This window comes from Canis aureus, chromosome 1 (genome assembly GCF_053574225.1).
Source record: "Canis aureus isolate CA01 chromosome 1, VMU_Caureus_v.1.0, whole genome shotgun sequence".
Taxonomy (NCBI): domain Eukaryota; kingdom Metazoa; phylum Chordata; class Mammalia; order Carnivora; family Canidae; genus Canis; species Canis aureus.
In genome coordinates, this window is record NC_135611.1 from 82,824,184 (window position 1) to 82,842,541 (window position 18,358).

Below are 18,358 nucleotides of genomic sequence, written 5' to 3' on the forward strand. Positions count from 1 at the left end.
AAAGACAGTCTAGTGAGAAATTGTTAGGATGTGGTCAAAGATAAAAAGTTAATTCCCTATGTCTGTACTTTGTAGATTAAACTATCATCATAATATGTAATTGGAGCCTGTGACAAACAAGGTTTTAATCGATGATGGAAATAGGTGGGTAGAGGAAATGTGCAGGAATTATTCCTGGGACTTCCCGGCACTACCAGGGGGAAACCACTTAAGAAAATCCACATGATTTAACAGTAATAGGGTAAACTGTTTCCATTCCCAACAATGGTTTCAGGAAAGCAGCCGAATCTGGGGCGTGCCACACCCGAACGTTTTCACCAATGGTTGCTCTGTGATGCCTGAGTCACTGCTAAAGCCTTTAGCAGCCTATTTAATGTTGGTTCTGCTGTCCTGCAGGGACAGTGGGCTGAGTAATCTTCACAGTAGATTGTGACTAAGACAGGGGATCCAGTAGGCATCTATGCTTTCATGCAAGGGATTCTTTGCTGGCAGGAAGAACAGAGTTGGGCGGCCATCTTTGGAGATTCCTTTGTCTTGGCTGGAGGATTTACCAGGCATGGCCAACATGTGGGGAAAGCTCCATCCTTGGGCTGGGATGGGAGGTATTCCCACAGCGTGTGTAATTACAAAGAATGATGGTCCTCTCATTGTAAGTAGCCACCTCACTGAGAGAGGGGTTCAGTGAAATCTAGTTGGATTTTTATTTCAAGGCTATTTCCCCAACACATGCTGGCACAGATGATGGGGGCGGTTGCAGTCTCTGGATGCAAACAAGATCTTATTGTTTCCACTGGGAAGCCATGTGGGTGGAGGAATGGACTGAAGTTTGTCCCATTTCACCTTTTCTACATGGATCTGCAACTGTGTTGAAAACCACAATACCTTGCTGAGAGCACATTGTTGGAGCTCCCTCTGAGTTGACCCATGATGACTGCAACCTGTTTAGTATCATTTTAAAGGTGTGGCTAATTAGTGCCTGTTTTCTGGAACCTTCTGCCCTCCTATTACACCCTCAACTTTGTTTTGTTTTGTTTTAAGGAGAAGTCAGGAGTAAGATGTAGGCATTGGCTCAAATACACCCAGGGCTTGAAGTAGTGCATTTCCACTTACTATCTACCTCAGTGGTGTCTAAATTCTGCTGGGGTATCTGAGCTACCTCCTTACCTTGCTCAGTGAGGAAACAGTTTTTCCTCACTGTTAATAGTCTGCATGTCTGATTTCCTAGATCATAGAAAAGTACAGCCATGTCATTGACTTTATTGCTTTTGTCCAGCCATGAGAAACATTCTCATCTGCTTCCCAAATCCCTTATTAGTGCTGGATCCCCAAATGGACTAACTCCTTCCTTTCTTCAAAAACACTATATTTTGACAGTAGAAAATGCAGAGGGGTGGGTGTGGTGCTCTGACAAAGGGGAACAATCAAGGCTTGATTTCTGCTTGCAAAGTGCGTAGTCCAGTTGAAAGGGACGTGTAATCATTTGGGGAATCAAATCTGCTCTGACTCTTGGCTCCCTGGACCTTTTCATCATCTGGATGCCAGATAAAATACAGATGTTCTGAGCTAGAAACACAGCACCAGACTATTTTCCTCTTGGCTTGCACTGCCTCTTAAATGCCTGAATGCCAGACAAACTCGTTTTCAGCATTTGGGTCCAGCTATAATTCACAGAAGATATCCCAATCTGGATTGAATGATTGTCTTCCCAGCTATGTCTCTGAAACTGGCCCATGTTCTCCGTGGCCCTTGGCTGCTGGGTTTGTGATGGTCTCTGAGCTGCTTTTCCTTTAAGTCACACATGGTGACACTGTCGTGGTGGATAGTCGCCATGGATGTCCCTCCTCTGAAATCCAGCAAGAGCCTTTCTCCTGCCTGGGATCTATCTGTCTCCCCAGCCCATTGAAGACTCATCCTGGGCAGACCTCCTCTGCTGCTGCACTGAAATGACCTTTTTTTAAAAAAAAACAAATCTTTGCCTTGAAATCAAACGGGAGAGCATCCCTTGTTTTCATGAGCATCTCTGCATAGAATGTGAGTCAGATTTTTCCAGCAGGAAGAGGGTTTTGTTTTTTAACCACCAGAGACACAGAGAGGTAATTGGAATTTGTAACTACCTTGCAGAGAGGTCATTGGAGTTTGTAGCTTCTTTGCAAGGAAGCCTGTGACTGAGGCTCCTGTGTGAGGAGGTCAGTATTGAAGATGCAGGTAGGAATGAACATGCACAAGCCTTTACTATTATATTGCAAGCTTCCACACCCTTCCTCCTGCCCCCATCAAAAATCCCCACTTTCTTTATCTGCAACTGGAGGAAGACTTTTATTTTATTTGAAAGACAGGGGAGGGGCAGAGGGAAGAGGAAGGGAGAGAGAGACACTCAAGCAGACTCCCCACTGAACGTAGAGCCGGACTCGAGGATCAATTTCATGACCTGGAGATCATGACCTGAGCCAAAATCAAGAATTACATGCTTAATCAACTGAGCCACCCAGGCACGCTTGGAGGGGAGCTTTTAAAAGGCAACCTTGAATGATGCTAAGTTCTAATCAGCCAGCCAGATTAGCTGCCTCAGCTTAAGATCTAGTACTTTAGAGTGATTCTTCCTTGCCCAGCTGAAAAAGCCCACCCTTGCCAGTCGTTTTCCTTTCCCTTGGATCAAAGCTACTCTGAAATCTTTGAGACAATGGTCATAGGGCCATTCCCCTACAGTTCTCTCCTTACCTGCTCCGAGGTCTCCTCCACCGGATAGGCACTCCCTGGCCATACCAACCGAAAGGTGTGCTTGGGTTTCCCACCAGGTCAGGCCAACCAACCACAGCCTCCTACCCAATCCTGCCCAAACTGGATTCCCACTCTGAGCTTTGGTTCACTGCCCTGCCTTTGTCTCTGGGATATCCCAAAAGCAAGTGTTAAGGTTGGGGGAGGCAGGCAGAGAAGGTAGCCAGACACCTGCTCACACTCTACCTCTCTCTTTCTTGGGAGGCACATACCATTCCAGAATTTGCCTTCCACGTGGGGCTGGGCAGGACCCACACACGTCCCATGCTGCAGCTGCAGTCCTTCCTGACAGCTGCTGCACTGGTCGGGGCCAAGGCCAACGCAGCTCTTGCAGGCCGGGTGGCAGGGCTCACATTCTCCCACTTCTGGGTTGCCGTAGAAGCCAGGGCCACATCTCCTCACACAAGTGCCACCTGCATGAGAACAGAGAGGGGGCATGAGGGTGAGTCCCTGCCGGCTTGGCTTGGTGCTCCATGCAAGGCTGAGGGGAATCTCAGGACCAATTTTTTGTTTGAGTTTGTTTTTATAGAAACCAAAATGACATAAGCCTATTTCAACCAAGAAACGTGTCCTAAATCCAATATTTCAGTCCTCTTTCAACCAAACATTTAACTTTGCTCAAGGGGCTAAGGGGTTAAGAGCATGGAGTAAAGAGCTTTAAATTCTTAGGGCCTTGGAAGAGAACAAATAAAATGAATCTCTGTGCAGAACTGCTGGGGATCAATGTGGGCTGTCCGCCGCACCATCTCTCCTGCAAACATTCGAGAGCACTGGACTGTTAGTCCCTTGACTGGAAGACTCATAGTGTGTTTCTTTCCTAACCATCTGGGATTGCCCAAAACCGAAGACAAAGGATCCTGTTTAACTTTTACAGTGCTTAGGAATGTATAGCGTGGATTGAGTCTCAAGGCAAGAGTCATGGTTCTGAATATTCCAGGTGATTCGTTCCAAGGCATTTATCTTCAATGTTCCCACCACCCACCCCCTTCACTCTTGTTTCCATCAGCTTGGAGATGTTTGAAATTAATTAGTGAACTAGGAACTCTGCTTCAGTAATAAAAGCAGAAGGAAGTAGTCCTGGCTAATGTTTATTTTCAAACCAAATTAAAATCCATCCTTGGACAAGAGGCATAGGAAAAGTCTGAAACCAATCAAGCAAGTGCTCTTATTTCTGGATGGGACTTGGGAACCTTGTTCTTCCTTTGTGCTATGCCATTCTCGGGCTTACCCAGGAGAAAGAAGCCCTCTTCACACCAGTAGCACTCATGCTGGTCACAGTTGCTACAGTTGGTATCACACGCTTTACATTCAAATTCTTCACTGTAGGTCTTCTCAGGACAGGTTTTATAACAGTGGTGGTCAAACCTAGGGAAGAAGAGATGGAGTTTCTTCCATGAGCTATGTTGATATATTTCTCTCAACCACCCCAATTTAATTTAATTTAATCCTTAACATTTGTCTACACATCATTTTTAACAGGTATAGATATTTGGGTTTCAAAGGCAAAAACTTTGTCTTGGTCTATGTATGGTCACTAAGCAAGTCATGAACCACCTTCTTCTGGACCCTGAGGACCCTTCACCCATCAGCTGTGAAGAGGCTGGGGAGAAGGAAAGGGTACTAATATTCATTTATGGAGCGTGGATTTTGCATTAAGGCCTCATTTCAACTTCCATGCAATTCCCATATGGTGGCTATTACTCGTCTTGAATTTCTGGTTAAGGGAACTGAGTCTCAAGGTTAAGTACTCAAAGACCCATAGGGAGTTAAAGCCTTACCTGGGATTTGAATAGCTTGTGTGCTTTTGTCACATGGCAATAGGAAGGGGAGGTGATATTGAGACCTACCATCTTTGACTTGTAGAATTGAATTCAGGGGATGATTCAGAGCTCATAAAGTACCTGCCTTCATCCTGGATTTTCTGACTCCTGATAGGGACAAGGTCTCCATGCAAACACTAGGAAACGGCTCAGTGTTGAGTTCAAGTAACTTACCAAAATGTCTACAACTAGATTATTTATTATTATGATTTTTTACAGCTAGATTATTAATATTAAGAAGGAAGTGTCTTAGCTTGTACATATTTATATTTATATTAATATATGCATATTATCCCTTCTTATTCTACATTCTAAGTGTTGTATTTCAGACTCGGTTGAATTACTGGCTCATGTGAAGGGGGAGTGGAATCAAGCTGACCTTTGCCCTTTGATGAATTTCAGAGCAACGACAAGGTATCTGAGGAAAGTTTTTATTTCTTCACTAACAACTTCTATTATATAGTGTTTTATTCGCTATCTTCAGAGTTACTAAACCTTCTAAAGGGTTGTTATAAATGCATGTTTCTTGAAACAAGTATCTCATGTTTTACTCTCAGTGATACTGGGCACGTTCTTTCAGTGTGTTCGTCTCTCAAGGGGTTTTCTGGAACCTGCTCATTAGTAGCCAGCAGCACGTAGGAGCAGGGCTGGCTCCAAGGTTGAAGGGGATGCTCCCAGGTGACAGGGGAAGTGGATGCATGTTCGAGGGGTGTGCCCTCATGTCAACATGAGGAAGTGTGCAGTTAGGCTGGAGGGATGCAGTGAAGAGGAACCAGGATGGAGGAACTCCTCACCCACTTTTTTCTTTCTGTCATCCACTTCTGTGTGGTCACTATTTGAGTCTAAATTCTCCTTTCTTCATTCTTCGAGGAATATTCTGTGCCCCCAACTGTGTGACCTCACCAAAGAATGTTTGCATTTCTGCTGTTGGTCTCTGCCCCAGGTGGTCTGTGGCGGGCTGTGTGCTGGGTAAAGGCCAACTATGAACATGCTGACAGATTGCTTTCTGCTCATTTACTTTCATCTGTACTACCTTATAATAATTAAGTTTGGGGGCCTCTTCTCCATTCTTCCTCCCCTGTTTAAATGGAGCAGTAAATTAAATCAGTAGGTCAAGAATGTGGAGATGTAGACCTAGTTAATGTAGAAGGGAACAGGCTACTCTACAAGAGTTGAATGACAACTATACGCTTAGGTAATGATAAGGCTAACTGATTCTTTTTGAATCTTGAGCCCCTCGAATGTGATAGAGGTGAAAGGCAGTGTGGTGACAGGAGGACCCAGCCCACTAAAGTTGAGGCGACCTAAACCTGGACCCCCCCACTGGCTTGTGGTACAACATGAGGAAACCCACAGGCTCTCTGACCTTCAGTTTCTTCCTCTGGAAAGTAACATCAATCCCGTGTCCCTAGCAACATTTGTGGAAAGGTGAAGAGAATAACTGGTGGATGAGTTTACCATAAAACTCCCCCGTTCTTAGCATGACAGGGAGGAATTGTGCAGCTTATGCATTATTTAGGCCTTCCTTTTCTTCTCCTCTGCCTTCTTATCTTTTCTCCCAAGATAGGCACCAGTGTGCCCTAGGAGGTAGACTAAGATAGGAAGGGGAGGTGATGTTGAGACCTACCATCTTTTACTTGTAGTGTTGAATTGGAGAACTCTGGGAATGATTATTATCTGTGTTTCCTTTAACCTAGTGGTCCATGTCTCTCATTACCCAGAAGATGATTCAGAGCTCATAAAGTACCTGCTTTCATCCTGGACTTTCTGACTCCTGTTAAGGACAAGATCTCCATGCAAACATTTGGAAATAGCTTGCGTGGGGTTGGGTATATTGTTAAAGTTTGTTCATGAATAGCAAGGTCTGAATCCTGGTAACCCATGGCAGGATTCCTAGACACCAGTGTCAGGTTGGGTGACTTCCAGGACCAAGAAAAAGAGGGCCTCCTTTTGAGGCAAGAAAACAGCTGGGCTCTTATTGCTAAATCCAAGAATTGTTCATTAATAGCCTGACAGGGCAGAGTCGCTTCAGGCTGCACGGCCTCTTTGCTTTAATCACTGGATTTAGGATTAAGTCAGTAATGCTTAAACTGCAGAAAAGTTAGTGCCATGAAAAAAAATGCCAGACTTACATGTAATACCCCGTAGTGCATGATGTACACGTTCCTGGATCATCTAGAAGAAAATTATAATAATGAAACATAATAATTACCGAGTCCATCATTTGGAAAAATGGGCTTTGGAGAAGTCGTGGCTTGAGACAAACAATCTTATGGGATGTTTCATAAAAGGCACTGTCCAGAAATGATATTTGCACAGATTATACCATTTTTAATTAGTAACAAGATGTATGCTATGACTTAGCTTTATCAAAGCTAGTCAAATAAGAGTTCTCGTGAAGAGTTGGCCCTGATTTTCAAGAAGTATAGTCTTAAGCTCCTAGGTCTTCAAATTGCAGAGTAGGAACCATCCTCATGAAGCATCTCCTGGCTTCTACTGAGGGAAAGGCATCAAACATCCACACATGTGTATTTGGAAGGGGCTATGGGCTCCCTACTCTGAATGGTAGGTTTTCCATGAGCTACCCCAAATGCCTGGCAATGTGAGGGATTGTGATCTGGGAGGCTCCTTTGAAACCTGGACAATTATTTTTTTCCAATACAGTATCTACTTTGTGTTGGGTACTTCACAAACCTCTTGAAGAGGTTTACATTACTGTCCTGTTCTCATTAAGTACAATGATTCAATGTGTCCCTTTTGGGTCAGAGAAGGGACTCTTTCCTACAGCTTTCAGGGACTTAATGAGAGAGAAAGGGCTTTGAGAATCACTAATTCAGTCTATTTCCCTTCGTTGTAACCCTCCCTGAAAGATGCCAATTCCCAGATCCAATTATTAAGGGAATTCTATAATTTCCGTTGGCTGGCCCTGCAAATCCTGTGACTCACAGAGCTACCTCCAGTTAAGTTTCTGTGATATTCCAGTTCTGCGCTTTTCATTCCAATAGGAGATGGAAAAAATAATTACTCCTCTTTAGAATGTGAAGATTGTATGCGACCTTTAACTTTACTTAAACCAAACAAAATTATGTCCTGTGAACTTTGTGCACTGCTTTCCTTTCTAATCTACTGTAGACTCTATTTTGGTTTTCACAAAGTCTGTCCCTCACTCGAATCTTTAGCCAAATGTCCATCTCGGGTTCTCCTAGGGATGTTGCAAGGCAATACTATTGCATATGACACATCATATGGCTAATGTATTACACCAAAAGTTGTTGTGAAAAAATTTCTATGAGAGGCTCTGCCACTTATCCAGGGATTGATAGTACATTCTAGAAATAGCCTTGTGATGATGCAGTGGAGAGGGTACTGGCCTGGGAACTGGGTTATCTGTTTCTAGTTTGAAGTTTTACCCCTGGCTTAACTGCCTTGTGAACTTGCATAAATGCTGCTCTGCTTTGTGGGCTCTGATTTCTGCAGGTACAAAATGATCTGGTTGGAGAAGATGGTTGCTAAGACTCTTCTAAAATTAAAAATTCTGAAATTGAGTCTAGCAGGGTTTGGCAATGTATGATCCACACTGGGGCCAGATCCAGCCATGCCCCTTATATAGGAAGGATTGAACAAGAGTCAAGACAGCCAAGGACATAGCCAGACCATGTTATGCAGGAGGCCATGATATGCTTGCTGTAGGGAAATGGTTTTTGTGTCTGTTAGATGGTGACATGGTTTGTTATAGGGCGACCAGAGCTGGACAGAGAAATGAACCATAAAGCAGGCTAATTAAGTGATATAAGGAATCTCACGCTAGAGGTACCATGAAAAAGAAAAGCACACCGAAATTCTTAGAATTCCTGAGACTGTGTAGAGGGGGCTTTATGCATCTATAATCCATTGTTTGGGGATCTGAATCCATTTTAAGGTGGGGCACAAATGCCCCAGAGAACACAGGTGGTTCCACTGGGTAAGTTTATTTCCTGCTACAAGTCTATGCTTGCATCTGTATTCTTTTCAGTTCTATTCCTAAATAAGCTGCTACTACTCAGCTCACAGTTGGGCAGCTTACTTTTCCCTGCCTGTCCCCGATGAACATATTTGACTCTGACAGTTTTGCTAATTTGGCAAGGGCTGGGGAAATTCTAATCCTGTTCTCTAATGTTCTGGCCATCCCTCCCATCTAGGAATTTAATGAGTTTGCTCTCTGCTCCTTTAAGCAGGTCACTGATGAAAATGTTAAACAGAACCAAGCCTCAGAAATGTGCATACCAATGTAATCTTGAGTCCAGGGACCTTTCCAGCCCAGATGCACAGTGAATTTGGTACCTTCACAATAGTTTGCATAAATGAATAATGCATAGTACAGGAAGTATGTCTTATAACAGCTTATGAATGCCCATTAGTCTTTCTCATTATTACTGACTATTCTGAAGAATAAGAATTATTTAAAAAAATTTTCCACCCCAGAAGATCCACAAGTCAGACATAAGCTAAATGGATTTAGCTTGACCACTGAGAAGCAGCTGTTATGGGATTAAGGAAAGGTAACAGTCCCAAACCTAGAAGTTGACTCTAAGTCAAATTGGCATTTGGATGGTAAGGAGGGTTGGCTTAAGGAGAAAGATGAATTTTCCTGGCTTGTAGTGGTGTGCGTGTGTGTGTGTGTGTGTGTGTGTGTGTGTGTGTGTTTGGGAGCTGGGGGTGGAAGAGTCTAAACAAGCTAGAATCGTGGACTGTCTTGGTGGTGGTATCCAAAGTTTAAATGTTTAAATAGCTCTGGTTACTTGGTGCTGTCAAACTTTTGAGCTGAGAGAACACAGTTTGAAGGGACATGGGGCAAGTTCAGTCAGAATTCGGAGAGAACCTCACACATTTGGGGAAAAAAAGCCTTCAGAAACAGTTACTGGCTTCCAGCTGCTCACATCCCCACTAAGGAGAATGTATGAGCAGATGCCTTGTCATGATGGAGATACAGCCTACTTTATTGAGAGAACTCTTTCTATTGTAGAAAGAGTTTCTATGGGGTGGGGTGAGCAGGACTACAATGTCCCCTCTCTTTGGAGAGGTCTTTGTGATCCTTTGTGTCACTTTTCCATAGTTTCTTTAGCTTTGTCAGTGCTGGGGCTCATGGAAAAGTCATCCTTCTCATGGAGATGTTGACTGCTGCTGTCACCTTCACCCTGTGGTCAACTTACACCCTCTGCCATTTTGTTCTCAGTAATACCTATAGACTTCATCATTGCATACGGATGGATCAGGGCTACATTAGGAGTTATATACATCAGGGACGCCTGGGCAGCTCAGCGGTTTAGCACCTGCCTTTTGGCCCAGGGTGTGATCCGGGAGTCCTAGGATCGAGTCCCACTTCGGGCTCCCTGCATGGACCCTGCTTCTCCCTTTGCCTCTCTCTCTCTCTCTCTCTCTCTCTCTCTGTGTGTGTGTCTCATGAATAAATAAATAAAATCTTTTTAAAAAAAGGAATTACGTACATCTAACTCACAAAATGCATTGGAAAAGTGGTATTTTAAACTTGAAATGGAGCCAAATTGTCAAAATGTCCAGAGAAGAAGAATGTGTTGCTTATGGTTTACATAAACTTGGAGTCACATAATTAAAGATACACAGAAGCTAAAATTATTCTAATTTGGTTTTCTAAATTATTGTATATTCATTTTTCACTTGAAGGAGACATTCTTTTTTTCTAATTTAAAGAATAGCCCCTTATCATTATAATATCTAGATATGCCAGAATTAGCCATGGATCAGGTATATTGGCTGAGTGGAATTGCCTCTGCAAAACTGTGGGGAAAAGTTAAGGTCAGCATAGTTTGTCTTTCAAGATTTATTTTCAGGCTTCTGAATTTCCATCCAGACCCCATGGTAGCCAGGCCTCCTTACCACTGCCCGTTGAAACCGGTCAGTTCTGTAGTCCTTTACTGCACAGACCGACTATTACTGCCCAGGATGATAGACTATGGACACGTTAAATTTATGCTCTTGAGAGGCTTCCAGGTTCTTCCCTACTTCAGTCCTTCCTCAGGTGTCCTAGACTCATTAGGCTCCTTTGGCTTTGACCTCTTAGGCCACATCTGTAAGCGTTCCATAAAGCAGCACCTGCTTTATTGTAATTCATCATCCCTAGATGCTTGCTTTTCCCACATGACTTCAACCTTTTGGCTTAGTTACCTTCCCAGTTCCAACTGCCTGTATTCCAGACTCGACCATACTTGGGCCTATGTTTGCCTTCCGAGTGTTTCTCACACTAAAGCAAAGTAGTGGGCCAAAACTGATGCTTCGCCCATTCTTCATAGGTTTCTAGCCCCACAATACTCTATAAGTTCCCTAATTACAGAATCTAAAGTAATAATGTCCATACTGTTTTGACTGATCACCTCATTAGTTTAAAAATTTAGCATATGCCTGCAATGTACATATGTGTGTGTATGAATTATTTATGTGTGCTAGTACATGAATGTTTTACATTTTAAAAAATATATAGTAGAAGAATAAAATAGAAAATGTAATAACAAAATGATTGTAAATACAAGTCCTGTCTTTTTCTGCAGGTCAGTGGGCTGTCTTGCATATTTCTATTCAGAGACGAGTGACTTAGGCCATACCTAACAGAATGCCACACCTAAGGTCATAAATTCATATACTAATTTTCCAAAAATATGTTTTACACTTGATTCTTTAAAGTAGCAACCAGAAGGAATGGTTCTCTGATGGGTTACACATCTCATGTGTATAAGGACTTCCTCCACTTGACTTTCAGCCCTTCCATATTTATAGACAGACTCTATGATTCTAATTAACTTGTTCACCTAGCATTTTGGGGTTGGGAAATAAGTTGAAAAGATAGATGTAAATGAGCATATTTGAATGATCTGACTAGATTCCACTTTTCTCACCCTCCCATTGCCCTCCACAGCTTTTGTACGTAAATGTGTTCTCCAGAGAAAACCTTCTAGATTTAAATAACCAGTGATTATGTCCTATGAAAGACAACATGAAAATTCATCTGATGAGAATACAATAGAAAAGTATGATACACTTATACATTAAAATTTTGTTTCTCGAGGATATTTAATGACATGGCAACATTTTCATGGTAGGCTATGTGAATAGGGATGATAATCCACATCTAGATATGTATATAATATGTATGCATATCTATCTGCATGTACAGATATGACTATCAAAAATCATAAGAAAAAGCTAGTGTTAATAGTAATTATTTCTGATTTTATGTGTGTGTGTGTGTATATATCTACATACATGTTTCTATATTTTCCTCATAAATGTGTGCTATGGAATTAGTTAGAAAAAGAAATATATTAAGGAAAGAAAGTACATGCTCAGGTTATGAGTTCCAAGAATCATTTATGCCACATGTTTGGAAACAGTCTTCTCCAAAGACCTCTCTCCCCAGAGAACTGGTCTTTTGGTCACAGTCTTCATTTTCTGTCCCTTTTTGGCACACTTCTACTTTTTCATATTTCCATTTTGTTTCTCAGCAATTCCTAAGTCTGTTTCGCCAGGACAAGACAGACCTTCCATGGGGTTTGGTTAAAACCATGGCAGATGTTTATATAGACTTCTTTTTAAAAATTCACTTTTAATTTGAAATGTGTTTCTGATAGGATTCTGTAAAGGAGACAGAGCACCAGGAAGTGGGGTTATTCTTGGCTCTGCCTCAAGACTGGATAAGACACTGTTACTTGGGCCAAGCATTCTTAAACAGTTCTCTTTATGAGCACCTGCGGCCTTGTTGGCGCATCAGCAGAGTGTCCATCCCCTACTGAGATGTACTACTGTTCCCTTTGAGGGAAGAGATGGTATTACAAGCAGCCAATACTTAAATTGTTTTGGAAGTTAATTAAGCATGTTGTCAATAACGCATATTCTCCCCGAGTAAATGTGTACTTAGTTATTGGATGGTGCTATACAAATCTGTAGGAGAGGCACTGGCGTTCTTCATTCCACTCAAAAATAATGACTGGGTAAGAGATTTATATGCCCATAGAGTGCAACTAATTATAAGCCCCAAATAGCTCTAAAAAGTATGTAATTTGGATAGGCCTTGTACTCAGAATTGCTTCAGATTGCTTCAAAAACACTCACGTACAAAATGGACCCTTGACCAGCTTTGCCAAAACAAGATTTTTCTGGAAGGTTCAGTGGTGCTGGGATACAAAGTACTTAGTTAGGGGGACTGTTGATGATTTTCAATCATTTTGTCCTCACCGGTGTCCAAAGACAATGAGTAAATATTTGAATTGGCAATAATGTAAATAGTACAGCTGACAATGGGGTACAACCCCCTGGAGGGACACAGTAGTAGAGAGACCAGAATAAATAATCTAAATCATTGTCTACAAATGTTTGCTAAAAGAGGGCTCAGTTCTCTATCGGACTCTAGTCTTTACCATGTCCTCTGGTTCCAACAGTGGACTATCATAATAGGCAAACTGTTTCTAGATTTCCAATCCTCTCTCAACCAACTAACCAACAGGTGGAAGTGATGGATTAATAATATACACAGCTGAGTGCCTATGAGGATCGTTCACTACAGCTGTTTGTTCATTCACTTATTCCATCATTCTGAAGCTTACATTTTAGAGGGAAAACAGACAATAAAAGGAAAATTAGATAATTATTATAATGTAAACTAAATGTAAGTCTTCAATAAATGCACAAAACAGCCAATAAAATGCAGGCTTCATGAGGACAGGTGGTTTTGCTTTGTTTTCTTGTACCTCGGTGCCATGAGTGTTGCCTGGCACGTAGCAGAAGCTCCAAAAATATGCATTGAATGAAGAAGAAAAACAAGTAAATAAGTACATAAATTTGGATAAAAGGTTAGAGAGTGATGAGATTAGAATGGAGATAAGAGGTCTTAATTTGGATAGGCTTGCTGGGAGAGAGCCTTTCAGGAATTGCATTTGAGTGGAGATCAGAATGGGAACAAGGAGATAGCCATGTGGGTTCTAAGGGTAGTGTTTCAAATAGAGGCTAAGAAAGCTTCATCTGTTCAAGGGACATTGAGAAGGCCATTGGGGCTACAGTGGATAAAGAGAAAGAGAGAGAGTCAGGAGATGAGGCCAAGGTCATAGGCAGGATCAGATCAAATATCATCTTCTAGGCCAGGCTTAAGAGGTTTGCATTCAATCTAAAAGTAAAGAGGAACCATGAGAAAATTTATAAAAAATATCTGATGTGATCTGATTTTCTTAAAATGATCATTGTGCATGCTGCATGGAAAATGACTTCTTTAACTGTGCAAATGGTTATATCCATTAAATCTCATAAAACTAGGATTCTATGTAACACATTTGAGAAACACTCTTAAGGAAAATACTGTAGGAGAAATGGTTAGGCATAAACTCAGACTACAGCTGCAGTAATTAAAATAAAGCAGATTTGAGAGAAACTAAAAAGATACAAATTGAGGAGATCAGGTCATATGATGTGGGAGGTGAGGAAGTAGGATGGCCCCTTGGCTCTGGCTTGAGTGGAAAGGAGGAACGTTCAACAAGGGATGGATGTAGGAGCAATAAACAAATACTTAACAGATCCTGTATGAAAGTTCATACACTGCTTTGGTGATTATAAGGAGTATATACTGACAAGAAATGCAATCCCTATCCTTAAGGAGTTTGATGAGGAGATGGTAATTAGTAAAGCTAATTAGAGAAGAAACCACAATGTGGCAAAATATAGAATAGATAAATCTCTAATCTAGTATACCACAGAAATATTTGCTTAGGGCCTGAAAGAAACCACATCATGATTCTCTTTCTCTCTTACCACTTAATTAAGCTTTATCTCTCTTTTTTTAATAGAAAAATTTAGAGCATTTTTGTGATAGTTATTCTTGCCAGGTAAAATACAAGACTGAAATGGGAACCAAAGGATTACAGTTTCAGTGTAAGGATGAATGAAAAATAAAATTGTCAGAAGAAGGGGACAGCAAAAAACATCATCCCAGTCTTAGCACTGGCATTGGATAGATGAAAAAGCAACAACAAAACCTCCTCTGAGAATGTCTAACTATAAGCTGGATCTCACATATCTGAATTCGTGTTATCTATGTGTTCAGGAACATCTCAAAACTAAAATTCAATTTAAAGTAGTCCTAAGTAGATAGTATCCTAAGGCAATTAGTAGAAGCAAATGCAAATCCTCTCTAGAGAAATATAATCTTAACTCAGATCGCAAAGTATTCTTGCAGGTAAATTTTCAAGGAAATTGGTCACATTTTAAAAACAAGGAAATCAGCCACTCTGAGAGACATGTGTCAGAAATAACAGACATCACAATCAGACCCACAGAGACCACTAATCTTGAAATGATATGACACAGAATATAAAAATAGCAATTGTTTAATTTTTTAAAAAAGATTTTTTAAAATTTGTTTGAGATAGTGAAAGAGAGAGCACGAGCCATGGGAAGGGGCAGTGGAAGAGGGAGAAGCAGGCTCCCCATTAACAGGGAACCCAACATGGGGCTCAATCCCAGGACCCTGGGATCATGACCTGAGCTGAAGGCAGACACTTAACAGACTGAGCCACCCAGGTGTCACCAAATGTTTAATATTTTTATTTATTTTTAAAAAAGATTTTATTTATTTATTCATGAGAGAGAGAGGCAGAGACACAGGCAGAGGAAGAAGCAGGCTCCATGCAGGGTGCCTGATGTGGGACTCGATCCCAGGTCTCCAGGATCAAGCCCTAGGCTGAAGGTGGCACTAAACCGCTGAGCCACCCGGGCTGCCCTGTTTAATATTTTTAAAGAAAAAAATAACATCTTGAAAATAGAAAAGTAATCAGTTTGGAAAAGAAGCAAATATAATCTTTATAAGTGGAAGACATAAAAATTCAAAATTAAAACTCGGTGGACATATCAAACTATAGATTAGGCATAGCAGAAGGAGAATGAATGATCTCAAAGATAGATAGAAAAGAGAAAATTCAGAAGGACAAAAAGGTAGAAAACAGGAAAGAGCAGTAAGATACAAGGAGGTTAGGATGAGAAGCTTTAATATATGTCGAAGTTTCAAAAAGAAAGAGTGGTGAAGAGGCAGTATTCAAACAAAAGGAAAAATAAGAATGCCTGAGAGTTTTCCAGAATTGTTAAAAGATACCAACCATTAGTCCCCAAAACTATCCATATGTATATATTAAACACGTATTAATAAGGCAGGTGCTTAACCAACTGAGTTAAGTTGCCCCTATTTGTTTCTTTTGAGTTCTGTAGTTCTTCTGAGAGAATGAGTGTTTTGTTTTGTTTGAACTTCCAATAAACTTAGTACTGCTGCTATAGCTATGATCAAGTTGGGGTGTGGTGAATGGTGAATGGTCTGCATTGTCAGTAAATATATCTTACTCATCTCAGCAGCCCTAGTGCTGTGTGTTATGTCCTCATGTTATGGTTTCTTTCTCAAGTATATTTTCAGTCCTACTATTCACTAGGGCTGAGATAATGACTAACTAATTCCTAGTATATAGGGAGCTCAGGGTGTAGGGGGAATGCAGCAAGGAGAAAGATATTGCCATGAATGCTTTGTAGTGTTACTAATGGGATTGTGAACAATTGACTAAGAAGAAAATAGGGTGATAGGGTGATACCTAAAGCAGGGTGTGTGTTTTGGGGGAGGGGAGTACGGTTATGAAATGGTTCCTGAAGGAAGTGAAGGCTTCGTGAGTTTGAAAAATGAATTTGAAGGACAGAGGGAAAAATTCTTGCCATGTAGAAATACCTGAAGGCAGAGAGCGCTAAATGTATGGAGATGATTCCTCTAGTAAAATGGCTCATGAGACTCCCATTGAAGAAACTACAGAGGGAGGGGCAAGATATTACCAGAATACAGCCTGGTTGCCCTCTCCTTAAAAACACACAGGATTTTAAATAAAAGAATAGAAGAAGTACAAAATAAATTGCCAAGAGTTTAGGGTAGCTAGAGTAATGAGAAAGCAAGAAGAAACAGGGAAAAGAAGACAGAAGAGATAGGAAGCTGGGTCATGAAGAAGCTCCTATGTCATGCTTGGGAGAACAGACTTTGTTCAAAGCCATGGGAAATCATTTTAGATTTGTAGGTCATTGTAACGATCAGGTTTCAATTTTAGAAAGAACATGGTTATTGTGGCATAGAGAATGGATTTCAAGAGTGAAAGAAAAGAAGAACAGAGATCAGTGAGAAGATGATGATTGCATTATCCAGGTAGGATATGTGGGTAGCCTAAAATGAAGTAGTGGAGACGGATCAAAGTGGAGAAAATGAAATATACATGGGAAGTGGAAATGACTTGGTGACTGCTGTGGATTGAGTTACGTCCTCCAAAACAGTAGGTTCAAGTCCCAAACTCTGGTAGCCATGAATATGACCTTATTTGGAAATAGGGTCTTTGTAGGTACAAAGACATTAAGATCAAGTCACACTGGATTGGGGTGAGGGGGTGCTAATTCCAATGATTGCTGTCCATAGAGGAAGGTCAGGTGAAGACAGACAGATAGACACAGAAGGAAGACAGTAATGAGACCGTCAAGGCAGAGATTGGAGTGTTGCAGCTGTAAGCCAAGGAATGCCAGGGATTGTTGGCAACCACCAGAAGCTAGAGAGAGGTGAGGAAGGATCCTCCCTTAGATCCTCCAGAAGCACTCAATCCTTCTGACTCCTTGATTTTGGACTTCTGACCTCTAGAATACTGAGAATGAGGTATCTGTTTATTGTTTTAAGCCACTTTGTTTGAGGTACTTTGTTACAGCACCTTGGGAAATTAATACGGCGATACAATGAGAATTTACAAACAGCATCTTCCCCCATGTTTCTGCTTTGATCCTTGCATATTGGGAAGATAGCTTCTAGTCCTTTCTAATTCACCTACTTCTTTTTAATGGAAAGAGGAATGCTTTATTCTCTATGCTTAGTAAATTTGAAAGAATTTTGTGTGTCTGGCAAGTTTGATGCAGGGCAGGGAGGGTTAGGAAGCTTACTGTTCACAGATCTAATTCACCATGTTAGCTTCAGAAGTACTCAAATTGATACTTTGGTCTTTTTCTATATATGCCACCTCAGCCCCTTCTTCCCCAGTCTTTGCGTTCTCTTGGGTCTCAATCTTGGAAAGAGTTCCTTTTAACAAAGCTCAGAGAATGAGAGAGAGAGAGAGAGAGAGGGAGAAATGGAGTATCCTACAATTTTGGCTCAAGCAGCTGAGTGGTTCTGTATTCTGAGCCATATCACTCAGGAGTAGGGGCTTTTGGGGACACAGGTGGGAGATGATGACATGTAGCATATGCTCGCTGAATTGATGGTGGTCCAACTTCCTCATTTTAAGGATGAGTAAGCTGAGCCCCAAGGGACCTCAGTCCCTTGTCCACTATCCTACAGAACAAACACAGATTTGGAAACTTCCATTCCTATGAACTCCAAATGATTTCCCTAACTCCTCCACACTGATTACATATCCTTGCTCAAAAATATTTAATCACCCACTCTAAAAGACCATATTATGCAGCCTTACCATCCTACTCAAGATCATTGACCCCTCCTCTGATTAGCAAAAGCCCACATCGCAACATTGGCTAAAGACTGGCCAGACCATGGGCCTTGGGACACTTAGCTGGGCTTCGTACCAACCATTTACCCAAATCATTCAATTAAGAGCCTTCCACCACCTACAGAAGGGGTCCCCAGGATATTTTATCATTACAGTTTTCATTTCGAGACCTTGCTTGGAATCTCCAATCTATTTAGGATATTCTGCCAA

General features: G+C 41.4%; 1 protein-coding gene and 1 long non-coding RNA gene across 11 annotated transcripts in view; one reads left to right on the top strand and one right to left on the bottom strand.

Annotated features, from left to right (window-relative positions):
- The window catches only part of PCSK5 (proprotein convertase subtilisin/kexin type 5), a 458,158-nt gene that overhangs the window by 50,069 nt on the left and 389,731 nt on the right, over positions 1-18,358 (bottom strand). For all 3 annotated transcript variants that reach the window (XM_077906524.1, XM_077906513.1, XM_077906535.1), the window contains exons 25-27: positions 6,728-6,770; positions 4,004-4,140; positions 2,988-3,188 (exon numbers count right to left, since the gene is read on the bottom strand). In XM_077906524.1, the coding sequence (XP_077762650.1) occupies positions 2,988-3,188; positions 4,004-4,140; positions 6,728-6,770 (381 nt within the window). The remainder of the gene's footprint in view (positions 1-2,987; positions 3,189-4,003; positions 4,141-6,727; positions 6,771-18,358) is intronic.
- Positions 1-18,358, top strand: part of LOC144318976 (uncharacterized) — a 78,648-nt gene that overhangs the window by 23,186 nt on the left and 37,104 nt on the right. For all 8 annotated transcript variants that reach the window (XR_013384924.1, XR_013384910.1, XR_013384916.1 and 5 more), the window contains one exon: positions 4,925-5,009. This is a non-coding gene — a long non-coding RNA (uncharacterized LOC144318976). The remainder of the gene's footprint in view (positions 1-4,924; positions 5,010-18,358) is intronic.